The 21,521-nt window shown below is 36.7% G+C and overlaps 4 protein-coding genes across 5 annotated transcripts in view; 3 read left to right on the forward strand and 1 right to left on the reverse strand.

The window, feature by feature from the left end:
• mcph1 (microcephalin 1) overlaps positions 1 to 2,241 on the forward strand; it is a 34,458-nt gene extending 32,217 nt beyond the window's left edge. For both annotated transcript variants that reach the window (XM_088012829.1, XM_088012830.1), the window contains exons 14-15: positions 1,403 to 1,640; positions 1,732 to 2,241. In XM_088012829.1, coding sequence (XP_087868955.1) covers positions 1,403 to 1,640; positions 1,732 to 1,784 — 291 coding nt within the window. In that variant the 3' untranslated portion in view covers positions 1,785 to 2,241. The remainder of the gene's footprint in view (positions 1 to 1,402; positions 1,641 to 1,731) is intronic.
• Positions 2,242 to 4,331: 2,090 nt separating this feature from the next.
• agpat5 (1-acylglycerol-3-phosphate O-acyltransferase 5 (lysophosphatidic acid acyltransferase, epsilon)) lies at positions 4,332 to 16,174 on the forward strand. The gene is made up of 8 exons (XM_014981834.2): positions 4,332 to 5,086; positions 6,326 to 6,395; positions 6,478 to 6,593; positions 6,695 to 6,784; positions 8,623 to 8,713; positions 9,547 to 9,708; positions 13,021 to 13,144; positions 14,300 to 16,174. The coding sequence occupies exons 1-8, from the start codon at positions 4,868 to 4,870 to the stop codon at positions 14,523 to 14,525; spliced, it is 1,098 nt and encodes a 365-aa protein (XP_014837320.2). The 5' UTR covers positions 4,332 to 4,867; the 3' UTR covers positions 14,526 to 16,174.
• Positions 16,175 to 16,783: 609 nt separating this feature from the next.
• On the forward strand, positions 16,784 to 19,258 carry tmem14a (transmembrane protein 14A). Its single transcript, XM_014981837.2, has 5 exons — positions 16,784 to 16,909; positions 17,262 to 17,344; positions 17,539 to 17,640; positions 18,760 to 18,847; positions 18,941 to 19,258. The coding sequence occupies exons 2-5, from the start codon at positions 17,275 to 17,277 to the stop codon at positions 18,981 to 18,983; spliced, it is 303 nt and encodes a 100-aa protein (XP_014837323.1). The 5' UTR covers positions 16,784 to 16,909; positions 17,262 to 17,274; the 3' UTR covers positions 18,984 to 19,258.
• Positions 19,259 to 19,437: 179 nt separating this feature from the next.
• gsta.1 (glutathione S-transferase, alpha tandem duplicate 1) lies at positions 19,438 to 21,514 on the reverse strand. The gene is made up of 6 exons (XM_014981835.2): positions 21,289 to 21,514; positions 21,152 to 21,203; positions 20,806 to 20,938; positions 20,581 to 20,716; positions 20,381 to 20,506; positions 19,438 to 19,760 (listed from the first exon to the last, which is right to left on the reverse strand). Exons 1-6 carry the CDS (start codon positions 21,373 to 21,375, stop codon positions 19,623 to 19,625), a joined length of 672 nt encoding a protein of 223 aa, XP_014837321.1. The 5' UTR covers positions 21,376 to 21,514; the 3' UTR covers positions 19,438 to 19,622.
• Positions 21,515 to 21,521: the final 7 nt, after the last annotated feature.

A 21,521-nucleotide genomic window follows, 5' to 3' on the forward strand; every position in this document is an offset into this window, starting at 1 on the left:
AATATTTATTCAACATAAATCACGATCATAGACGAGAACATTCTCATACACCACAGTCTGTAAACCACAGTGAGAAATAACTGATGATTTGATTAACTAAACCAATTTAATGAACTGTGGGGCATCTCTGATGCTTCACATTTTTATGTAACGCAGAATGTGACTTGGGTTGGGGTTATTAAAAAGGTTTATCTCTCTCAGTTTCACACTCCTGGGACTGTGAAGCTGGCTCACTGTCATGATTTACAGGAGCCCTGGAGTATAACTGAGCCATTGTTAAAGTTGTCAGTAACACCTGTGTTTTTCTCCTGTCACATCACAAAATAAGTGTTTCAGCCTAGGTGTTTGCTAGTGTTTCTATAATAATAAAATGAAACCATGCTTTCAGACATTTTTGTAAATATATAAAACATTTAAACATCACAGTTACACAAGTATTCACACGCTTTGATTTGACATCTGAAATTGAGCTCAGGTGCATCTGATTCCCTCTGATCTTCCTTGAGATGCTTCTGCAATTTAACTGGAGTCCAGCTACTGTAGATCCAGTGCGTTGCACATGGTTTTGAATGGAGCACACTGCTCGATGGAGCAGAGCAGAAACCAGGCGACAAAGTCAGAGCAGCTACCTCTGGACCTCCAAGGCTGAATTGTGTTGAGGTACAATTATGTCGAAGAATACAAAAGATGTTGGCAGCACTCATTGCCATGTTGAGTGCTGCCAACATTCCTTCCTTGTATGTTTCAGCAATAATAATAAAAACAAAATTAAAACATTTTTCTTACGTTATTCAACATTGGCTCCTTCTTCAAGGAAAACTGGACATTTAATGAGTCTTGGCTTGAGAACAGGGTTTTTTGTATTTGGCTAAAATCTGTTTTTTTTTTTTTTTTTGTAGTTGTTGTGCAACAGTTTGTACTGTAGGCGTTGGAGTTTGGTAAACTAGGTGTAAAAAGACTTGACTCACATGCTAAGAGACACCAGTTTAGGGTTACAGTCATATTTAACTTTTTAAAGTTCAGAAGTAAATTAAATATAAGCTTTTAAGTAGGTTTTTTCTTTGGTAATGTTGATCTTAATTGTTATTTGTAAAGATATTACAATCTTCCTGAAATTTGCAGAAGATCTGTTTTCCTAATTTCGATAGAGATTCTTTTTACATTTACAAAAACAAACAAAAAAACAAAACCCATCAAGGTTCTTCATAACTATTGATGGGTGTGGACAAGAAAACTTATGTGCAAAGTGTCTTTGCGTTCATTTCAGAATCTATGACCAGTATCTCTGTGTCGGAGCATAGTCCCACCACCAACATAAAGTTGTGCATCATCTGCATATCTGGAAATTGATAATTTAATCACCAGGTGGACTTCAGAGTTTAACTGCCTGTTTCTCCCTCAGATCTGTCGTCTCCAGAGGCACCTGTCTGCAGGAGAGCACCAGCAGAACCTCTTCCAAGACCAGCCACCCATATTTGTGTCTCAGCGCTCCCAGCCACCCACTCAGAGTCTGGTGGAGCTGATCGAGCTGTGTGGAGGCACAGCCTGCAAAACGGTTCGGCAGGCAGGTATCTGCATAGGAAAGTACAGCGGCAGGAGGCCAGAGGGCAGCAGGATCCTGTCAGAGCAGTGGATTCTGGGTAAGACGGTCCTCTAACATCTGTTATAAAAGCCAAATTACTGTTTCATGGTTTTAATGTGTTTCTCTTGTTTTGCTCTGTTCTTTTTCAGATAGCATAACCAATCTGAAGATCCTACCTTACGACAACTATGACTTGGAATAATGGGGACTAGTTGTTTGGGGTTTTGTTCAGTATTATTAATTTTTCTGAGCGCCTGCTGTGACTGATTACACGACAGGCGCCAGCAGACCCCTGCTGTTCTTCTCTTTTCTCTGTTACTTTCATGGTTTGTAAGTGTCTTCATATAGTTCATATGAATCCAGTCAAATATATTGCTTTTCAAAAACTTTGTTTGCTATGGAAAACGTTTACGACTCAGCAGCAGCATCAATTGTGCTCTTGTTTATGTTACTGTGAAGCCTGACTAACTGCCTTTGCAAGCTGTATGTTGGTGCCTTGCCATTTATGTGTTTACATTAAGTAGAAACCACTACAGGCTGTTTGGATATTAGATAATGTGACTTTAGAAAGACTTGCTTAGCCAGTTCATAGGAAAATTCTTTATCCTGATAAAAATGTGTTGTGATGTGGTTTTTAATAAATGCTTTTTTTAAATGTGGTATTTGTGTTTTATTTTCAATAAGTGAGGTTTTCAATCAGGATCATCGGTTATTGGTATGGTTCGGACGCCCTCTAGTTTGATAGATTTGGTTGACCTTGTTTATTCTTTTGACAGAAAAATTATTGCTTTAGATGACTTTGAGTTTCAGATGGGATTTTAAACAAGAGTTGATCAATTTGTGTGCTTTACGGAAAGTACAGAAAACCCTGAATATGTGACAAGTGTTCATGTATTGTCAACTAAGATAGAATCTTCCTACACACTAGGTCAATGTGTATCTTTATCAAGGCAGGATTCAATGTTTATTTGACTTCAGACACTGAGACTGTTTATCTGAATGTGCTGCCTCTTAAGGTCTTATAATAAAGCGATGCGGTCAACTTAACTTTCACTTTACAGATAGTGAACTTGTCTATTTAAACATGATCTGATTGCTATAAACTTCTTTTCCAAGAAATGCCACCAAATTCAGAAGACAGAAAATGAAGAAGTCTGTTTTTTGTTTCCAATCATTTCTTAAATATTTACTTGCCTTTTGATATTTTGTTACTTTTGAATAGATTAATTCTGCATATAACCCGCTACACCTCTTATTTGTGCTCTCTCTACTTGAAGTCCAAACAAGACCCCAGATAATAAATCTCTTGTGTACAAAAATGTGGTATTTTATAGAGCTTTAAAGTACATTTGTTTTGAGGTGAATATCCCTCTGATTAAGCTAGTCTGAGCAAGAAGAAGGTTAAGTTGCAACCAGGACCTGTATTATTAAATCAATGTGCTCTTACAGTAAGCAATATTACCATTTAATAACCTCTTCAAAGTAGACGTTCATAATTCCTCTAAGAACACATCAAATCTTTTCAGCTTTACAAATGAAAGCATTTTTCTAAGCTTTCTATTGATATGTTAGTTGTAGAGTCCTTGAAATGTAATTTTTACTTGCATGAGTGTTTTGGATATTGAGTTTTAAATTCTACTACTAGTATGAGAGAATCCAAAACCAAAGCAGACTTATGCAATATTAATACAACTCCATTCTCAAGGCTGGATTTCACTCTTGTTAAATATTTACTGAGAACAGAACATATTAAGCGTTTCCAGTCACTATAGCTGGTTTAACAGTGAAGCCAATGCATTATACTGATTAAAGGGAACACAATATTACTTAATTTATTATGCTCTCTTACTTTCCTATTAGTTACTCGTCTCTGACTAAAATGCTTCATATGTTCTGTTTAAACCAGCCAACTCATATTGCTGGTGGGTTTTTTTCTTAATTTCCTATGTAAATAATTATCAACTTTTCTATAAATTACCACCCAACTCATGCAATAAACCACAACACATTCAGAAGGTTTGATTAAAGAAATAAAATAATCCTCTATTCCAGTTATTTAATAAGCTTATAATACAATATTTTTCCAAGTGCCTGCATGCCAAAACATTATTGATTTGATGATAAAAGTCTGCAAAAGTTAGTGTTCATTATATCAAAATATGGTAATGTTCTTAATTTTTTAAACTATGATCCTGGTTTTATTTGAGGGAAGAACCAGGAGTGAGTGACATACATTCAAAACAAGGCACTATGAAAGGCAAAAACAAAAACAAAAAAATTAAATAAAAGTTGCAGTTCATCAAACCTTCTACTTTCCTTTCGTAAATTTGTACATAGCTTAATATTAAACGTAGAGAACCACCAAATGTACAGCTTCCTTCGCTTCCCATCTTGTAGAACTATTGCAGGTACAGATTAAAGATTAGTAAAAATATATATTCACACTTCTCTAAGTAGTTTCAGTTCACTCAAAACAAACTTCCTGGATTTCTTAGCCCCTGACTGGCTGCTAGCCTCTGGATTTATCCTCATTTAAGACGAAAATAAAATGTTCTACTTCACGTAATATATACTGACCTCTCCTAATCTTTTAAAACATAATTTCAGTAGACAGGAACCATACCTTTAAGAAAGGAACTTGTATCTAAAAAATTTTGTGTTACAATTGCTTGCCATACTAAAGCCGCTCCTACGCCGCCTTCTATTGCATCACTTAGCCAATCAACTTCCTTACTGCTCTAACGCGTCGTGACGTAGGGAGGCGTGTGTGACATTTGCTGCTGTAAGCTAGGAGCCGGATAAAAATGAACTGAGGCAGGAAATAGAGTATTTTTTTTTCCTTTTAGCAACTAGTTTGACTTTTTATTTGGATTTTGTGGTCCTTCCGGCGTTAGAAGAGACAGTGTAGAGGGGAGGAGAAAACTTCTACTTTGGCCTGATTCGATTTATTATCGGCTAGCGCTTTTTACTTAACTTGTACAGTTCGGAGTTAGAACTGTTCTCGTTTCCATGGATATTTCTAACTTGTTGAGATAATTTATGTAACTTAATGTTGTTGTCTTTTTCCGGCTTAAGCTGAGTTTGCTGACTGCTTTTCTCGCCTACAAGGGTACATTTTTGCCTCCTTCTGCAGCTTTCTCACTTTCCTATGCTGACCTCTCGGGGCAGGTGTGCTGAAAGTAGGCCAGGTGTGCAGTGGTACAGAAAGGGTACATTGTAATATAATCACGGTGTGTGGTACTGGTCCAACAGCCGACTTCAGGGATTTGTAACAGAGGTGCCACCATGCTGCTCTCTCTGGTTGTGCACACATACTCGCTGCGGTACTGGTTTCCTGCCACCATCATGCTGGGTACAGCCCCAGCATATGTTCTGTCATGGGGGGTTTGGCGCTTACTTTCCACCGTTTTACCAGCAAGGTTTTACCATAAATTAGACGACCTACTGTACTGCATCTATCAGAGCATGGTCCTGTTCTTCTTTGAAAACTACACAGGGGTCGAGGTGAGTAACCCTTCACTTTGTGTTCATAAAACTGAACTGATGTTTAGTTCTGAAGGCCTGTTTCTCATGAAAACATTGCATTTGTGCATTTTTTTAAAGTCTCGTGAAATATATTCAATGATTGAGGTAAAAGTAGTTGACTAAGTTTTTAAAAGCAATCCTGATGAACCAGTTGGATGGCAAGAAAGTCTGCATTTTTCTCTGGTGCCTTCTTGCCACACCTTGCACAGAGGGTTGTGTGTAGACAAATCATGATAAATAAGCCGCCATAAAAATCTTTGTGCATACTATGATAGTGTGAAAGTACAATATTGGATGCAGGAGTATTTGATAAGATTAGAGTGCTGAATATAAATTCCCAGAGTGTTGATATCAGCAGAATAGGCTGGAAGCTAAACCTTGACTGAGTTTCTTTAGACTCTGCTGATCTCATTTGTTTGTCTGCTAAAAATCTGTAAAATAAATTTTAATTGCAGTGGTATAATCTAACTAGACTTAAAAAAATCTAATCTTTTACTTTGAGCACTTTTTATGAGTTTGAGGGGGGAAAAACTGTATTAATATCAGTGTGCGCAATATTCATATTGCAAAGAACTATTCGGTATTCAGTGAAATGTTGTCTTATACATTTCAGGTGTTTTTGATATGCATGTTAATGTAATTATTGAGTCTTATGGCAGCAGATGCTCACATTGGACTCTAATGACATTGCTCAACATGCTAAAGGTCACAGAGTGACTGAAGCATAGATGAGAAAGCAAAGAAAAAAGAATGCAGGCATATATTGTTATTGCAATGTTTACCATTAATAGCATCATCTCAAATTTTTTTTGAGATGACGCCATAGGTCTGGGTTTAAATCCCAGGCTGGAGTCTTTCTACATGGCCTTGTTTTTTCCCATGCATTCATGAGTTTTCTCTGGGTACTCCAGCTTCCTTCTCCCACAATCCCCCCTAACCCCCCCCACAAAAAAAAACTAATGTTAGCTTAATTGATCTGGATGGATAAATAAATGTACTGAAATTAAAAGTTACTTATTTAAGAATTTATTTTGTGATTTTTACTCCTGAGGCGAACATACTTTAGGGGATTTTACAAATCTGTTCAAGGCATTTCTGTAGATGTGATCAGCAATCTTTATAGAAAACATAAACTTGTTACCTTAGCGTGAAATATTTTCACTATCTACTTTTTGACCTGTTCTTAACCATTTAATTCTCCGTTCTGTTTTACTTTAGATTGTTATATATGGAGATATACCAAAGAATAAAGAGAACGTCATCTACCTTTCTAATCATCAATGCACAGGTAGAGTATTTAGATATACAGCTTCAAACTATAATTACATAGTGATGTCTGTTGAAGGTTGTTCTTTGTCTGGCCTTTTCAGCTGATTGGATTATTGCTGACATGCTGGCCATCAGACAGAGCGCCATTGGTCATATCAGATACGTCCTAAAAGATGGACTCAAGTGGCTCCCGTTGTATGGCTGGTATTTTTCACAGGTGACGCAGCCATTAAGAAGTCCTCTAGCAATCATAACCTAAAAAAAAAATCACCATTTTTTTCTTACTATTTGTTGTATTTTGTTTGTTTTTCCTTTTAGCACGGGGGAATCTTTGTGAAAAGAAGTGCAAAGTTTAATGAAAAGGCCATGAAGAGGAAGCTTCTCAGTCAGACTCGATGTGGAGCTCCAGTAAGTGCGCAGCTCTGGGGAAATAATGACGAGACCACAGCAAACATTTAGTGAAATCAACATCTCTAACCTTTGGTCATAGCCTTTTTTATTTATTTATTTTTTTTTATTTCAGCATCTGTTTAATTCCAACACATTATGCTTTAGTGAGATAATGACCTTGGAACCTGAAAACACTTTTTTTTATTATTTCAATCATTTGAAATTTTCTGCTAGTAAGTCCTCAACACTGTTTTTTTTTTTTTTTTTTTTTTTTTATATAAGTTATTCAAGTGAATATGTGTGTAAAAACTTTTTATTACTAACCTTTAGTGTTTATGTTCAAATTTAGAGCCCCCATGTGAAGTTTCACTGATGTGAAAAGCAGTGCAGATTGAGTTGCAGGGCTTGTTTGTAATCATGTTTTTTGGATTTGACTCTGAGAGATTATGGTGTGTGCAGCTGTGCAATCCAAATACTGCTAACATTGCGGGGACCTTTTCATATTGACACAGTTACAGTTTAGTTTACTTGTTCTTAAACCTACACTGCTGCAAAAGAAACCTGACCTGCTTACAGATTTTGTCTGTCTTTTCTTTTTTTGTCACGCTTACATGTTTCAGATCATCAAGCAAACAGAAATAGATTTAGCTGTGTGAAAAAGTGTTTGCCCATTTTCTTATTTCCTTTTTTTTTTTTTCTTCATGTTTGTCATGTTTGAGTATTTAAGAACCTCAGAGCAATTTAAACATTAGTCAAAGACAAAATGTAAATACAAAATGCAATTTTTAAATTAAGGTGTGTAATTTTTAGGGAGAAAACAAAATCTAAGCTTACGTGGCCCAGTGTGAAAACAGGTGACTGCTCCCTAAACCTAATAGCTGGTTGGTTCACCCTTAGCAGCAACAACTGTAAACAAGTGCTTGTGATAACTTGCAGTGAGTTTTCAGGTTTGACCACTCATCTTTGCAGAATTGTTGTAATTCAGCCACATTGGTGTTTTTTTTTTTTTTTTTTTTTTAGCATAAATGGCCTTTTTAAGGTCAGGCCACATGTCCTATTTAAATTATTTCTTAATTCTGTAGTTCTGGCAGTAATTACTACATAGTGTGGCTTGATTGATTACAATAGACTATTATATTTACTCAGGTTATCTGTGTATGTTTGATCTGAAGCACGTGGCAAAAACAGAATCTGTAAGAGGAGTTTGCTTTTTCACAGCTCTGTAAAACTAAACAGGCATAACTGATTACATTATTAAATAGAGTAATTGTATGAATTGGTTTTATTGTTGGTATTATTCACTAGTAGGTATGGTTTTTATTACAGAACATTTTCAGATTGTCTTGAAGTCCTCTAAGGTAACAAAAGCAGGAGTTGTTTCGTTTTATTGTTTCTTACGTGAAACCCTTTATTTAGAGCCAAATTAGTACAATGAAAGCTCTGTTGTGAAACTTGTGCTCACAAAGAAAGAAATCTGCAGTGTAACAATGACGCTGAGAAACGATGCCAATAACCTGTGATTAAAGATGCCATTTTATTTAATGAGTTTAATTAGCCCCTAATAGAAGGAAAAAAACTTTATTCTCTTGATCTTTTTGTTTTCATAGAAGAACAAACAAATTTGTGAAGTCTTCTTATTGGTATTAAAAGCTAACGATAAAATTCAACTGATATTTTTCAGCTAGAATCCTTAAAAATTATCTGGTTTTAAGGCTTTAACTCTGTTTGTCAGGAGAATCCTTTTGTCATGCAAAATCAGTTTCCTCGCTAATAAATCCTGTACATTTTTTTTAAAACTTCTATTTACTCAGTATCACCTCTGTCTGAATATTTATTTTTCTTTCTTCTCCCCACAGATGTACCTTGTCATTTTTCCCGAAGGAACTCGGTATAATCCAGAGCTGAAGAATGTTATCACCGACAGTCAGAAGTTTGCTGAGCGAGAAGGTGGGGGCAGGATTCAGCAGCCTCTCACTGCTGCTGTACAGGCTGCACACACACTGTTTCACTGCAAACAGCTCACATCTGGAAAACAGCTGAGTTAGTTATGTTATGCAACCTGTGGTCACCTTGCAGGCAGCTGCCGTATCCATGAGTAAATTTAGAAACCCCCTATATCCTGAAGTTGCATGTTATTTATAATACTTTTTTTTTTTTTTTTACTTTTTTAGAAAAAAGAACATTTCTGACTGTAAAATAAAGTCAGAAATGACTCAAATAAAGTTAAAACAGACATGTATGTACACGCTATAAAAAGAAATAAAATCTTATTTTCTCTCTGTAAATCAGACTAAATATTTCTTGTTTCGGCTCCCTTAGGTTTACCAAAATTGAAACCACATAGACAGTCAGTCACCACACAATTAGTCAGTCCTTGGTCAATGTGGGACCATTCTCTGCTCACTAATGCCTCACTCAGCAGATAAACTGATGAGCACATGCCATCCTTCCCAAGCGATTTATGTGGATTAAAGGGGAAGGTGATATTCAGAGCTGTGGCCCGGAGATAGGCTTAATCTCCACAGAATCTCCAAACAACACGAAGCCCGGCTGCACTTTAGCATCATAAGCGCCACCAGCAAATGCAATTAGTTGGAAAAACCTAATGTAGTGTTGCTCAGTTCATTTCAGCTGGCCTTGTGGACATGAATAATCATTCACTTTTTCACGCTAATTTTGTCTAAGCAGATGTGAGCTGCTTCATATTTGTGCAGATGTTGAATTTGTTTCAGCTGTTGCTTTTTTTTTTAAATTTATTTATTTATTTACTTATTTTGCAGGGCTGGCTGTTCTGAAGCACACTCTCACACCCAGGGTGAAGGCGTCTCACCTCGCCGTTAACATCATGAATGACAGCCTGGACGCCGTGTATGACGTCACAGTAGCTTATGAGGGAACGCTGGACGACTCCGGTCAGAGGAGACCCGCGCCTTCGATGGCAGGTACCTCTCTGCAACCGCATGGCATGTTCAAAGAACTTAGATGAAGACGTTAAAAAAATTTTATTAGGAATTTTTTTAATTTGTCTTTATCAGATAATTAATTAGGTTTTGTCCCAAGAGCTATCATACCTGACAAAGAAATGTTTTTTTTTTTTTGTTTTTGTTTGTTTGTTTGTTAGTTTTTTTTATTTTGTGGTGGGGAATGTAGTTTTGATTACAACAGAAAATGAAAAAATCTACAAGATGCGTTGGAGCATATACCCCTAATCATTATCACATTATATCACATTGAAATGTCCACTTTTGTATGACATGCAAGTACTTTTCCCTCAAATATACAAATACAATTCCAGTTTTCTATTCATTTTGTGGATCTATAAATTAGGGATAATATTTGTATCGATAAAGAATAAACATGTCTCCAATTTGTGCACTAACATATGAAAGAATGGCATTCTCCAACCGGGCTGTTGATCTTTTACATATTAAATTTACTCAAAAGGTTTAGAGCAACTCTTGTAGAAATTAGAAAAGTAAAAAAATGTATAGAAAAGAAGTCTAGATGAGAGTAAAATTGTTTCTTTTTTTTTTTTTTTTGTTGTTGCTGAAGCCATATTTTGTATATTTGTTTCAACTGGAGTTGCACTGAGAAGTCTACCTGTAACCTTAGTTTTATTTTTAAAAGAGAAAAAATAGCTAATGAATGAATATATTAGCTATTTTTTCCCTTTTAAAAATAAAACTAAGGCTACAGGTAGACTTCTCCGGGCAGCTCAAGTCTGCACAAACATTGTTATGTTCAGCCTTCCTGGTAATTAATCACACAGCAAACATCACCTTTTAACAACCCTGCCTTCCTGTAAACTGCGTGACTCTCGTGTTTTTGGAGTCTCTGATTATTGTTGTTTGTTCCTTGTTCTTTGAAAAACACTGCTGGAAATTTTGAATAAAAAAAACAACAACAGGAGAAAAACATCCAGTTACAGTCAGGAATAAACGTGGATGTTTCTTGCAAACAAGGCAGAGAATAGAAAAGCATTCCTCTCATCACGCACTTCCTGGCCTCATGCGGTGAAGGTGACTTTAGTGGCGTTGGTGGAAATGACCCACGCCTGCGTCCGCGCCACCACCGCTGCTCTCTGAGCTCTCTGTGAAGGCTCGGGTTGGAACTGTGACTTTCAAAAACCAAAATATTAATTTAGGTGGTTGGATTAAAATACAACTTTTACTGTTGATCTGTAAACTTCAAAACTACAAATTTAAACCTCAACTTTAAACAGATTATAACTGTTATTTTATAGTGTGGGGCTGATCTGTTGATCAGTTTTCAGATTAACATTTGGATAGCAAAAGTTAGTTGTTATTTTTTGTTTTTGTTTTTTTTTTTTTTTACAAAATTTCTTTTGGGTGAAGCTAAAACTATGCCACTTGAGGAGTTCTAAATAGAAAATATAATTTTTGTACAGTTTTGGCTTTTTTGCTCTTCTGAATATAATGTTCTTTTAGTAAATGGCCTTTTTTGAGTCTTCATACTCTATTTTTTTTAACTACATTTCAATTATTTTACACAAAGCACGTGTTTCACGGTTCTTGCTCAGATGATGTTGCTTAGCGAGTAACACAATAGATCAATTGATTTTCGTGCCTTCTCCTGACATCCGTTAAAAGCTTGTAACAGGAAATTGTCCACATGTGACTCTAGAGTCGCTGTGTCTTGATCCAAAGTCTTGATTTGTATTTTTCCCCTTAACTTTTATTACTTTTATAACTCTGGGAGGTGTTTACCACACTTACTACACCAACACGCTTCACATTTACTGGCTGGTGTTAAAAAACCTTAAACGACCCTGTCATTACAGTAGCATCATGTCACGTGGAAAAATCTCACAGAAGTTGAAATAGAGTTACCCATCTGTCCTTCACTGTCTCCCACTTATCTGAGATCAGTTTGCAGGGAAAACAAGTCCAGAAGGAAAACCCAGACGTCACATAAACTTGCCCTTATCTACAGTCAAAACAGTAGATGTGTGTTTAAATCTACTGGAACTGCAACAAACAAGTGTGGTGTAATAAGTCTAAGTTAAGGCCAAGAACCATGAGCATGACGGTAAAGAAAGTTTAATAAAGCTCACTGTTGGAGAACTACTGCATAGTCATGACATCTTGGGTCTCCAGGGAACCTTAGTAACCAAATTTAGACTTTTTTCCCCCTTATATCTGCTGTAAGTTCTTGAAGCTCAGATTGTAGTGAAAACCTGCTGATTAAAAGTTTTACTTGGGGGTGGGGGACTGAATAATCCTACAGAGAAACTTTATTCTTCCAATTCTGTCAATTAAAAGTTAAACGACATTTAAGTTTGGTTATCATAGTGGAAGAAATAATCTTTTCTTTTTTCAGTTTGTTAAAAATGCATATTACTGAAGAAATCAATAGATTTTTGTATTATTATTATTAAAAATGAAGTACTTCTTGCTTCTACTGATTGACACCTCTGACTTTCTTAAAGTGTGTAAATGTCATTTAGATTATGAGGTGATGTTTGGCTCTCCAGAGTAGAGCCTTGGTTTCCTTCTTCTGTTCCATGTAGTTGTTGTTTAAGTTGTTGTGGAGATTTGTTTGCTCTAACTCTTCCTTCTCTTGCATTTTGTCGACGTCACGTGTTCTTTAGTTAAATTGTTTGTTGCTCCTCCGGAGCCTCCGTATCTCACTTGAGTTATGGATAATCATTAAGCTGCCGTATGTTGTGTCTGAAGGCCGGTGTAAATCTGAGCAGCTGGTGTTATAGATGCTCTTTCTAACGGTGAAGCAGCGCGTCGCTGTGGTCTTCGATCACGTTTCCTCTTTTGGCCTTCGGCGGCACATTTCCTGATAATATTGCATGTTGTGGAAACAGGAACCTGAGGTTCTCAGGGGGATGCACGTTGTAGCCTTGAGCCTCAACTCTTGGTTACGCTTTTACGTGTGACCTTCTAGGGCACTCTGACTTTTGTTTCTCCACCGATCGACCGGGCAAGTAATTTGGCTGGAGGCTTCATGTTGAAAATGTCTAAATATTTTGCATTGCAGCATTAAAAATGGACGATAAAGATGAAGCTAATGAACTAATCAAGATGTTTGCTCTTTACATGTTCTCAGCCTTGTTCGCTGCTCTTCCTCTCCTCAGGCTGCAGATTGTTTCAGCTCCGCATCGCAGCAGCTCCACTCCATCACTGTCGCCCCGCGCCGATTTTAAGAGCTCGCTGTACGTGCCTCTTTGCTGAAAGGGACTTCCTGTTTTTGTTTAGCCTCTTTTTATTTTTTATGTTTGACAGAATTCCTATGCAAGGAATGTCCCCGCATCCACATCCACTTCGACCGCGTGGACATCAAGGGAATCCCATTAGAGCCCGAGCTTTTCCGAAGGTGGATGCACAAACGTTTCGAAATGAAGGACCGGTGAGTGTGTGTTGATGTGCAGATCAGTCCTTGTGAAGTATGAGTGATTTATTTATTTTTATTTTATTTTTTGAAGAACCAAACTTTAACTGTATGTGGAAGAGAATTGCTACTTTATTTTAAAAGTCTAACTTTAGATCTTTCAAATTCTTCACTTTATAATTAGGTTTTGCAGAAATATGTAGCGCTTTTGCCAAACATTTTGTCATTTTACAACAAATCCCCATGTTGTCACCTTCCTAAGATAATGGCCTACGTCTTTTCAAACAAAAAAAAAATCACCACTTTCTATTGCTAAAATATAATTTAGACATAAAAAAAAATAACTTTTGACAAAAAATGATTTGGGTATTTTATTGGGATGGGATATTTTATGTATTGGAACAACACAAAATATGCCATAGTTGTAGTGACGAAGCATTGCATATGCAAATAATAATCTGAATAGTATGTTGACCTTAACCTTGCTATTCTATTAATTCAATACATTGTAGAAACACTGTAGACATTGTAGAAAAGCAAACAATTCAGCCAGATTAGGTAGAGACAGTCTGTGAACATCAACTTTCTAACAGATTATCAATCATATTTAGGTCTGGACTTTAACTAGGCCACTCTACTACGTGACTATGCATTGCAGCTCAGATCTTCGGGACAACTTCCAGTCATTCTGGAAATCAAATCTCAATTCAAGTCTCTTGGATCATGACTGAACTGAAACGCTGTTAAGCTCATGCTAAATTAAAAGGGAGCATTACCTTTAAAAGCTGATTTCTTATGTCACAAATGGAACCATTACTCTTTTTTTCCCTTACTTGAAACATTTAAATTTTTGTATTAATAAAATAAACTTCCTTTTATAATATTTTTTGAATTAAGCTGAAGATATGTTATTAAAGCTTCCCATGTTGAAAAGAATGAAGTTTATTTCCTAAAAGAAGCAAAGTCAGTCATTTCATTGGATTAAAATAATTGATTTCATTGCCAGCTCAGCAACAAAAAAGCCTGACCTGTGTTTGTGCTGTAACTGCTGGTTCTGCCCAGTTCCTTTCACTTTGCACTTTATTTTCATTCCCTCTTGCACTTCTCCGACAGCATGAACCCCCCGCTCCCAAGAGACCCTTACGTCTTTCTTTTTCTCTTCTTTCCTGAAAGGATGTTGACAGATTTCTACGAGTCAGAGGATCCGGATAAAAAGGGCAGATTCCCCGGCGAGGGCAGAATCTCTCCGCTGAACCTCTCCAAGTCCCTTCCCTCTGCGCTAATTTTGGGAGGGCTAACACTGCCAATGCTGCTGACGGAGAACGGCAGAAAACTTTACGTGAGAACCTGGGTTTACGGGACGCTGCTGGGCTGGCTCTGGGTGAACATTTCTCCCTAAAAGCTGCAGGGGAGACGACTGCCATGGTGAGACACTGGGAAGACGCGGAGCGAGGTGCTCCTTTTCTTGTGTCGCAGAAACGCTCAGTGTGTTTCAGATGCAGAGCCGCACCTTGATGAGATCCAAGAGTGTTCGACTGTCCAGCTGTTGACCGGAGACACTGATAGATACTTGAACCTTTATGTAAAAGAAATATATATATATATATATATAAAACAGATTTATTGCAACATCATACATTTCTCAAAATTTTAATAAAAAAAATATCCTAACATTATTAGATTTTGCCAAATTAGCATTCTTGCATGCAGTTTGTCCATCAATCTTTGGCAATATATAAAGATCATGTTATTTTTTAAAAGCCAAGTGAGCTAGTTACCTAAACAACAAAAACAAGTCATAACTTAAGTGCACTGACTAATCAGTACCAGTTGTAATACTTTTAAGCCAAGTCCCATATCTGGAGGAATATGCACTTTTATCACACAAAGTGATGTTTTTACACTGGCAGAACAAAACGGCACACAACTCCCCCCCGCGCGGGTCCATGAACACGACACCAGCTGCGTTGTTTACCGTACTTGAATACTCACGCTGACGTCCTTTTTTTAAATGTTTCCTCGTGACTGCGAATGTAGCGCTAGATTCACATTTATTCATGCAAATGTGAAGAAGCTGAGAATGCAATCTGCTGGATTGTTTCCGAGCACAGTTCTTTGTCACGGAGCTCGCATGGAGGAATGTGCGCGGACGATGCAAAATGTGTTCTACCAGTGTAAAATGTTACTCAAACCTTTAAAGTGTCAGTCGTTGCCAAAAGCTGGTGTTTGCCATAACGTCGAATGGAGAGTGTCTCTCTGTGTTTTGTGTGTTTTGTTTTTAGCTCAGATTTACAGCTTTAGATTTGCTTCTCTCTTCTTTTCTTTAATTTCAGTATCCAGTTTCATTACATTTATTACACCACCTTACAGTTCTTGTGAAAGTATTTACCTAACAAAATGCTGACAAAGCCATGATACCAGTATATATTGCAGGTGCACTCAAAGCCATTTGTATTATCACATCATTGTATTAAGAAATGCACTGTTTGTCCATTGTTGTTTACTATAAGAGAAAACCATTGCATTTTGCACTTGTCACTTTATCTGTAAGCAGTCTTGTCCTCCTCTACTGTTAATCTTTTGTGTTTTCTTCATCTTAGTACAGCAATCGCATCGTTTTTACATGTCGCTCTGATACCTCACTTGAATAATCCTTCCTTAAAAAAAAAAAAAATAAAAAATCCTTGTCAGCCATTTTATACTCATTTTTATCCTGACAAGAGCGGACTTGTAACATCGTCAGGAAACTCTGTAGACGGTATTTAAATGCCATCAGATTTTTGGAAACGTGTGCCTTCTCTTTGGTGGGGCCACAGTGGCTCCTCTCCACCAGGTGACTGCACCAGGCCGCTTTGCTGGACTCGACTCTTACAGCAGCTTGTGGTCATGTTGTCTACAGCTCATAGTGGCTTTTTTTGCTCTAAAAATGCTTTGATTTATACTTTTTTGAAGACTATTATTAAACAATGAAACCTTTAATGTGGTTTGAGGTGTGGAACCTTGGGATCAGACGGAAATAAAGATTTTTTTGTTTTCTGGGGAATTAAATTCTCTGTGTTACCTTTCTTTTTTTTAGATAATTTACTGGCAAAATTTTAGGTTATCGTGATATAAAACAAGAAGCCCATGATAAATCATATCAAATCTATTTCCACTATGAATGTTATCCCTTATGATTCGATATCAGCATTCAAAAGATAAAAAAAAGATGGTACTAGGTCAGAAGGACTGACAAAAAGATGATCACAACACCAATTATTTTAAGTAAGGTAATTTTATTTATATAGGACATTTTTAGCAACAAGGCAGTTCAAAGTGCTTTACATGAGTTAAAAGGAAATACAAACAAAATAAATCAAAGGTAAGAAAAAAGAGGAAAGAAAACTAATCTAATGTAAAGACCTATGTTTTTGCAGAGGAGAATTCATTCAAGGCAAATAAGTTTTGATTGAAAACCATAAGATATCCAGTAGGAAAATGTAATTCTTTTATTTAGTAACGGGTCCAAACATAAATCAAAATTTGAACAAGAATTTAATATTAACATTTTGTACTGAAGTTAGCTCGCTACAGTAAGCGTCTGTAGATCAGAGATGTTTTAAATTGGTGCTGGTTCGGGTAGCAAATAAACTAATCTAGTCACATTTCCAATTTTGATGAAGGTCAGCGAACACAACATTAACCAAATCTGCCATGCGCAGTCTGGTAGGTGAGCAGCAACGGCAGGAAGTGTAGGACCACAAATTGAAATCTGTCAGTGCTGATCTTTGATTTGGACGACGGGTAAGAAAGAGTTTCTCAGCCATCTGGGAGCTATTTATTTGCCGTAAGATAAGAATATGTGTCTAAAGAAGTCGCCTTATTAATAGCCTATTTCTTCGTCTTAGCCTCGGTTGTTCTGCAGTAGTTTGCGTATATCACTGAAAGACAAACAGCGACATCTAGCTGTTAATCCTGTGTACTACGTAGATTAGAGATTCCAAATGCTAAGGAAGTTCAACTGATAGTAAATGTTCAGAGTTAGCTAAGCCTGTTGCCGGACTGTGTGTGTGAATTGAATTATTTATCGTTTTAGTTGATTGTTCTACTCCTTTCCTCATGCAAACAATTTAAAAAGTCAACGTTGTGTTTGCAGCTCCGCACTGGCAATGGACTGGATTGGTTTCGGCTATGCTGCAGCCACCATTTTTGGTGGATTTCTGGGATATAAGAGAAAAGGTTTAACGTACTAATTTCATTTGTACTAATTTTCAATTCATTTACAATAACTTTTTGAAGACTTGATGAATTATTAAGTTACAACACTTAATCTCTTTTTGGGATCAATAAAGTATTTTTGAATTTGAATTTTCATAGAACTCCTTCTCAAAGTTATGTATTTTCTGATCCTCACTGTCTTTAAATGATTGCAGGTAGTGTGATGTCCCTGATTGCTGGTTTAGTTTTTGGTGGATTATCTGCGTATGGAGCCTATAACGTCTCCAATGACCCAAAAGATATCCTGGTGCTGTTGGGTTAGTATACCTCATATTTCTAATGGCCCTGTTAATGTTAATTGGACCTTATCTTGGCTAAAAAGAAAACCAAGAAAGCCTAATCCACACATACAAAGAAGTCAGTAAGTTTATTGATTTAAATTGCGTAATGAAGTGAACTGACACAGTTAATGGTTAATGAAAATATGAAGAAGAGAAGCTGCAAAAATGCATTGAAAGCAAAAAAAAACTTGTCGAATCTGTCAAAGCAGTTTTCCCTCCAATCAGCGCTAGTCAATATAAGACAGTTTAGACCTAATTTATGGCCCATTAAAGGACTGCTAATCACCAAAGCCTCACAGAAGAAACATGTTGGGGAAACGACCAAGAGCCCTCTCAAGACCTTTGCAACCTTGTTGCATAATATATTGATGGCTCTGTTTACAGACATTTAGGGCCTGTAAAATCTACAATGCCTGTTAAAATTATAGTCTTATGACATAAACCTGAGAACATGATAAATAATTAACCTTTTCCCAATTTATGTTACAAATATCCAATGAAATTGAACTGAAAATTGAAAGTTGGAAGAAAATTTAAAGGGGAAAAAACTATACTAATGTGATTTCTCCCTAATAGAAAAATGTTTTTCAACCAAACTGTACAGCAATTACAGTATGTCACTTAGGAAATGTTTTGAAATTAAGTAAAAGTAACTTAAAAAAAACCCATTCTAATAACCTATAACAATAATCATTTTATCAGGGCTGTGTGTGTCTGCTGAGAGCCACCAACTGCTTCATGAAAGATTTATGACATGCAATGAAAATAATCAAAAGATTTGTTCAAGGGACAATGAACAGTTTGAATGGAAAGATGAGTCAAAATCATACCTGAGTAAATTCATGTGGCTAGTTTCTCCACAAAGGCGACACATAGATACTGCCATTTCTACAAAGCCCCCCGAATACATTTCAGCAAAATGTGTTTAATATTTATGTGTGGAACTTGTAAAGATTTGGTCAGAATTCCATGAGGATGAGTTCCTCTTTAGGAATACATTTACTGAGAAAAGTAATGTGTTAAGTACGTGTTTTCCCTGCTTCGTCTCCGGGGCTTTCATTCATTTCACAAACTTGATCTCGGTCTGTGTTTCAGCCTCCTCTGGGTTGCTGGCAGTCATCATGGGAATGAGATACAAGAAATCAGGGAAATTAATGCCGGCGGGGATTATGTCGGGGCTAAGGTCAGTCAGAATTGCTTATCTTGCAGAAAAGCTGATTTTGCAATGAACTGTTGAAACAAATCTGCTGATTGCCTGTTTTGTTCTCTTTTTCAGCTTGCTGATGGTGTTTCGCCTGTTGCTGCTGACCATAATGTAACCGACCAAACTGTATTGACCAGACTCAGACGACTCTTGACTTTCCACAAGCAAGTCTTCACAAAAGGAAGCTGTTCCACCAAGTCTGTATTTTTGTGAGAGTTTTAAAAGGAATTTATTCATGACCTGTATGTGAGGCCGTGTGATTGTAAGCACAATTATGCTAATGAACTCTAATTTACTTATTGGTGTGGCAAATATTTCTAAACACTGCATTTTTTTTTGTATTTTATATCTATTAATGAAATAAAAATAAAGATCAGAAATGTTAAATAATTGAAACTGTAACTTTTAATTCTAACGTGTCTGCAATTGTGAAACGGTAAATAAGGATCTATGTCTAAAATATTTGTAGAATCAAAAATTGAAGAAATTTGACTTGTACAGTGCATATTTTTTATATATAATTTTCTAAAAGCCTGTGTTTAAAAACAAAAACACAACAGCCTCTGAGATGTTATCTCAAAACTCCATTTATTTAGTTTTACACCTTCTTGAAAAGGTTCCACCAATCAACTCCTGTTAATAAGATTAGTTTTTCAGTCCGGTGTTATCAACACAACTACACCAGAGATGTTCACATGATTAGGTTTATTAGTGCTTTCTTGATTAATGAACCAGATTTTGTTAGAAGAGATTATTATGGAAAGGGTCCTGTGATGTTGAACACTTCCTTGACTGTCTTGACATAATCTTCATCTGGCTGCGGCTTCCTCTTGCTGCCCGGCTGCAGAAACCTGCTGATGGCTGGGATTCGAATCATTCTGCCCTGGAAGGACTGGACAGGAAAATGCAAAAGAAAAAAAAAAAAAAACTTTTAAATTCAACACAGTTTAAGTAGTGAGGGCTTATAACTGTGGAGGAAAACAGGAAAGAAATGTTTGAGGCATTGTACTTTGCAGAAGAGTTCACATCGCTTGAACTTTTGCACATTTTGTAACATTCCAACCAGAAACAATGTGTTTTATGAGATAAAATGGTGAATTGCTGTGATGCCAGAGGAACGGTTTCCAAACACAAATCTGAAAATTGCGTCTGCAAATGGAAAGAGATTGGCTCAACTCATCAGCTTTTTGGCCTACATGTCAATTCCTACATACAGATGAAGACTAACTATTAAACAAGCCATTAAGCATATAATTTCAATATTTAAATGACACTGGAAATTTGTGTCAACTCCTAAAAAATGTCTCCATCCAATCTGACTGAACTTGAACTATTGAATGGGAAAAACGGGTCAGAATTTACATAAATAAGGATGGTGAGAGACATAGCCAGAAATACTTGTGGCTATAATAGCGGCAAAAAAATGTTTCTACACATTACTGACTTAATAATGAAAAAAGGTAGTAAAGGAAGTATGAACACTTTTGCAAGACTTTGCAGGTCCAGACTGACCTTGATGTTGGGAAATTCCTTGAGGATATCAGGAAATTTCTCCTCCAGCATCAAAGTACATTCAACCAGGAGCACATCTGCAAGGCTTAGTTTTCCTCCCACCAGGTACACGGGTCCAGTAAGTGCCTGAAAAGTTATTGCCTTAATTACCCTAATTATGAATGATTAACATTTGTAAGAAGTGAGTTATTACAGCATACCTTTTCAAATACTGGCAGGTAGCGCTCTTTTGCTTTGCTCTGGATATTGTCAAGTTTGGGTTTGGTGTCTGTGACGAAGGGGAGGACCATGATCATTTCCATGTGATCGATCAGTCCCTCTGCATACATGTTGATCCTAATGGGGAAGTTTAAATGTGTCGAAAGATTAAAACATGACAAAAAACAAGCAGATTTAGATTAGCATGTGGTAGAGCTGGATCATACATGGCACGTTCTTTGATGTCTTTTCCGTAGAGATTGTATTTCTCTGCGATGTAGTGCAGGATTGCTTTTGTCTGCACAAGTTTAAGGCCATCAATCTCCACCAGAGGAACCTGTTGAAACATGAGTGACCCCTCTGCAGAGAAAACATAGCACCAGGTCACCACTCCCAGCAATAAAAAAAATAAAAAGACATACAATGTTCTCCGCCCTTCATTTTTTTTTAATTTTCAACACAGTGTTTCCGCATACAATGCAACACATGCGGGTGAAAGATGAACAGTTAAGATAAAAAAAAATATAAATTTTGCACAGGTCATATAGAGTCCATCATTATTGTTTAACCCACCATTCAGGAGTTTTAAGTACTGCTCTCTGTCGGTCAGATAATACTCGTCAAACTGTAAACACAAAGCAGTATAATGAGACATTTCATGACAGTATCAAATATACCTTAGATGACTTAATATAAATGCCTTAACAAACCTCCACTTCTGCAACTGTAAGAAGCCAGCGGATTGACTCCATTTTCCCCCTTCCATTGAAATAGTGCAGAATAACTTTTCCAGACATGACAGCGGAGTTTCGAATCTAGAAGTAAGTGAACGTAGAACAAAAATAAAAGACAGAAGTGCAAAAACTTCTTTTTGACGAAAAAAAGCTGGACAGAGCACAGTTCAAAGCTGCGAACTGGGAAGAAGAAACTGGTTTGGTTCAAA

The sequence above is a fragment of the Poecilia mexicana genome, unplaced genomic scaffold, assembly GCF_051168715.1.
Source record: "Poecilia mexicana isolate PSO_F unplaced genomic scaffold, ASM5116871v1 scaffold_15, whole genome shotgun sequence".
NCBI lineage: Eukaryota > Metazoa > Chordata > Actinopteri > Cyprinodontiformes > Poeciliidae > Poecilia > Poecilia mexicana.

Bases quoted from the DNA above. Each gene is read 5' to 3' on its own strand.
- agpat5 (XM_014981834.2), top strand. From the start codon at position 4,868: ATGCTGCTCTCTCTGGTTGTGCACACATACTCGCTGCGGTACTGGTTT. The intron at 8,714-9,546 runs GTGGGGGCAGGA...CTTATTTTGCAG, and splicing joins GAAGTTTGCTGAGCGAGAAG to GGCTGGCTGTTCTGAAGCAC. The intron at 9,709-13,020 runs GTACCTCTCTGC...TATGTTTGACAG, and splicing joins ACCCGCGCCTTCGATGGCAG to AATTCCTATGCAAGGAATGT.
- tmem14a (XM_014981837.2), top strand. From the start codon at position 17,275: ATGGACTGGATTGGTTTCGGCTATGCTGCAGCCACCATTTTTGGTGGA. The intron at 17,345-17,538 runs GTTTAACGTACT...AAATGATTGCAG, and splicing joins TCTGGGATATAAGAGAAAAG to GTAGTGTGATGTCCCTGATT. The intron at 17,641-18,759 runs GTTAGTATACCT...TCTGTGTTTCAG, and splicing joins AGATATCCTGGTGCTGTTGG to CCTCCTCTGGGTTGCTGGCA.
- gsta.1 (XM_014981835.2), bottom strand. From the start codon at position 21,375: ATGTCTGGAAAAGTTATTCTGCACTATTTCAATGGAAGGGGGAAAATG. The intron at 20,939-21,151 runs GTGGGTTAAACA...TTTTCTCTGCAG, and splicing joins GTACTTAAAACTCCTGAATG to AGGGGTCACTCATGTTTCAA. The intron at 20,507-20,580 runs GTATGCTGTAAT...ATAACTTTTCAG, and splicing joins ACCTGCCAGTATTTGAAAAG to GCACTTACTGGACCCGTGTA.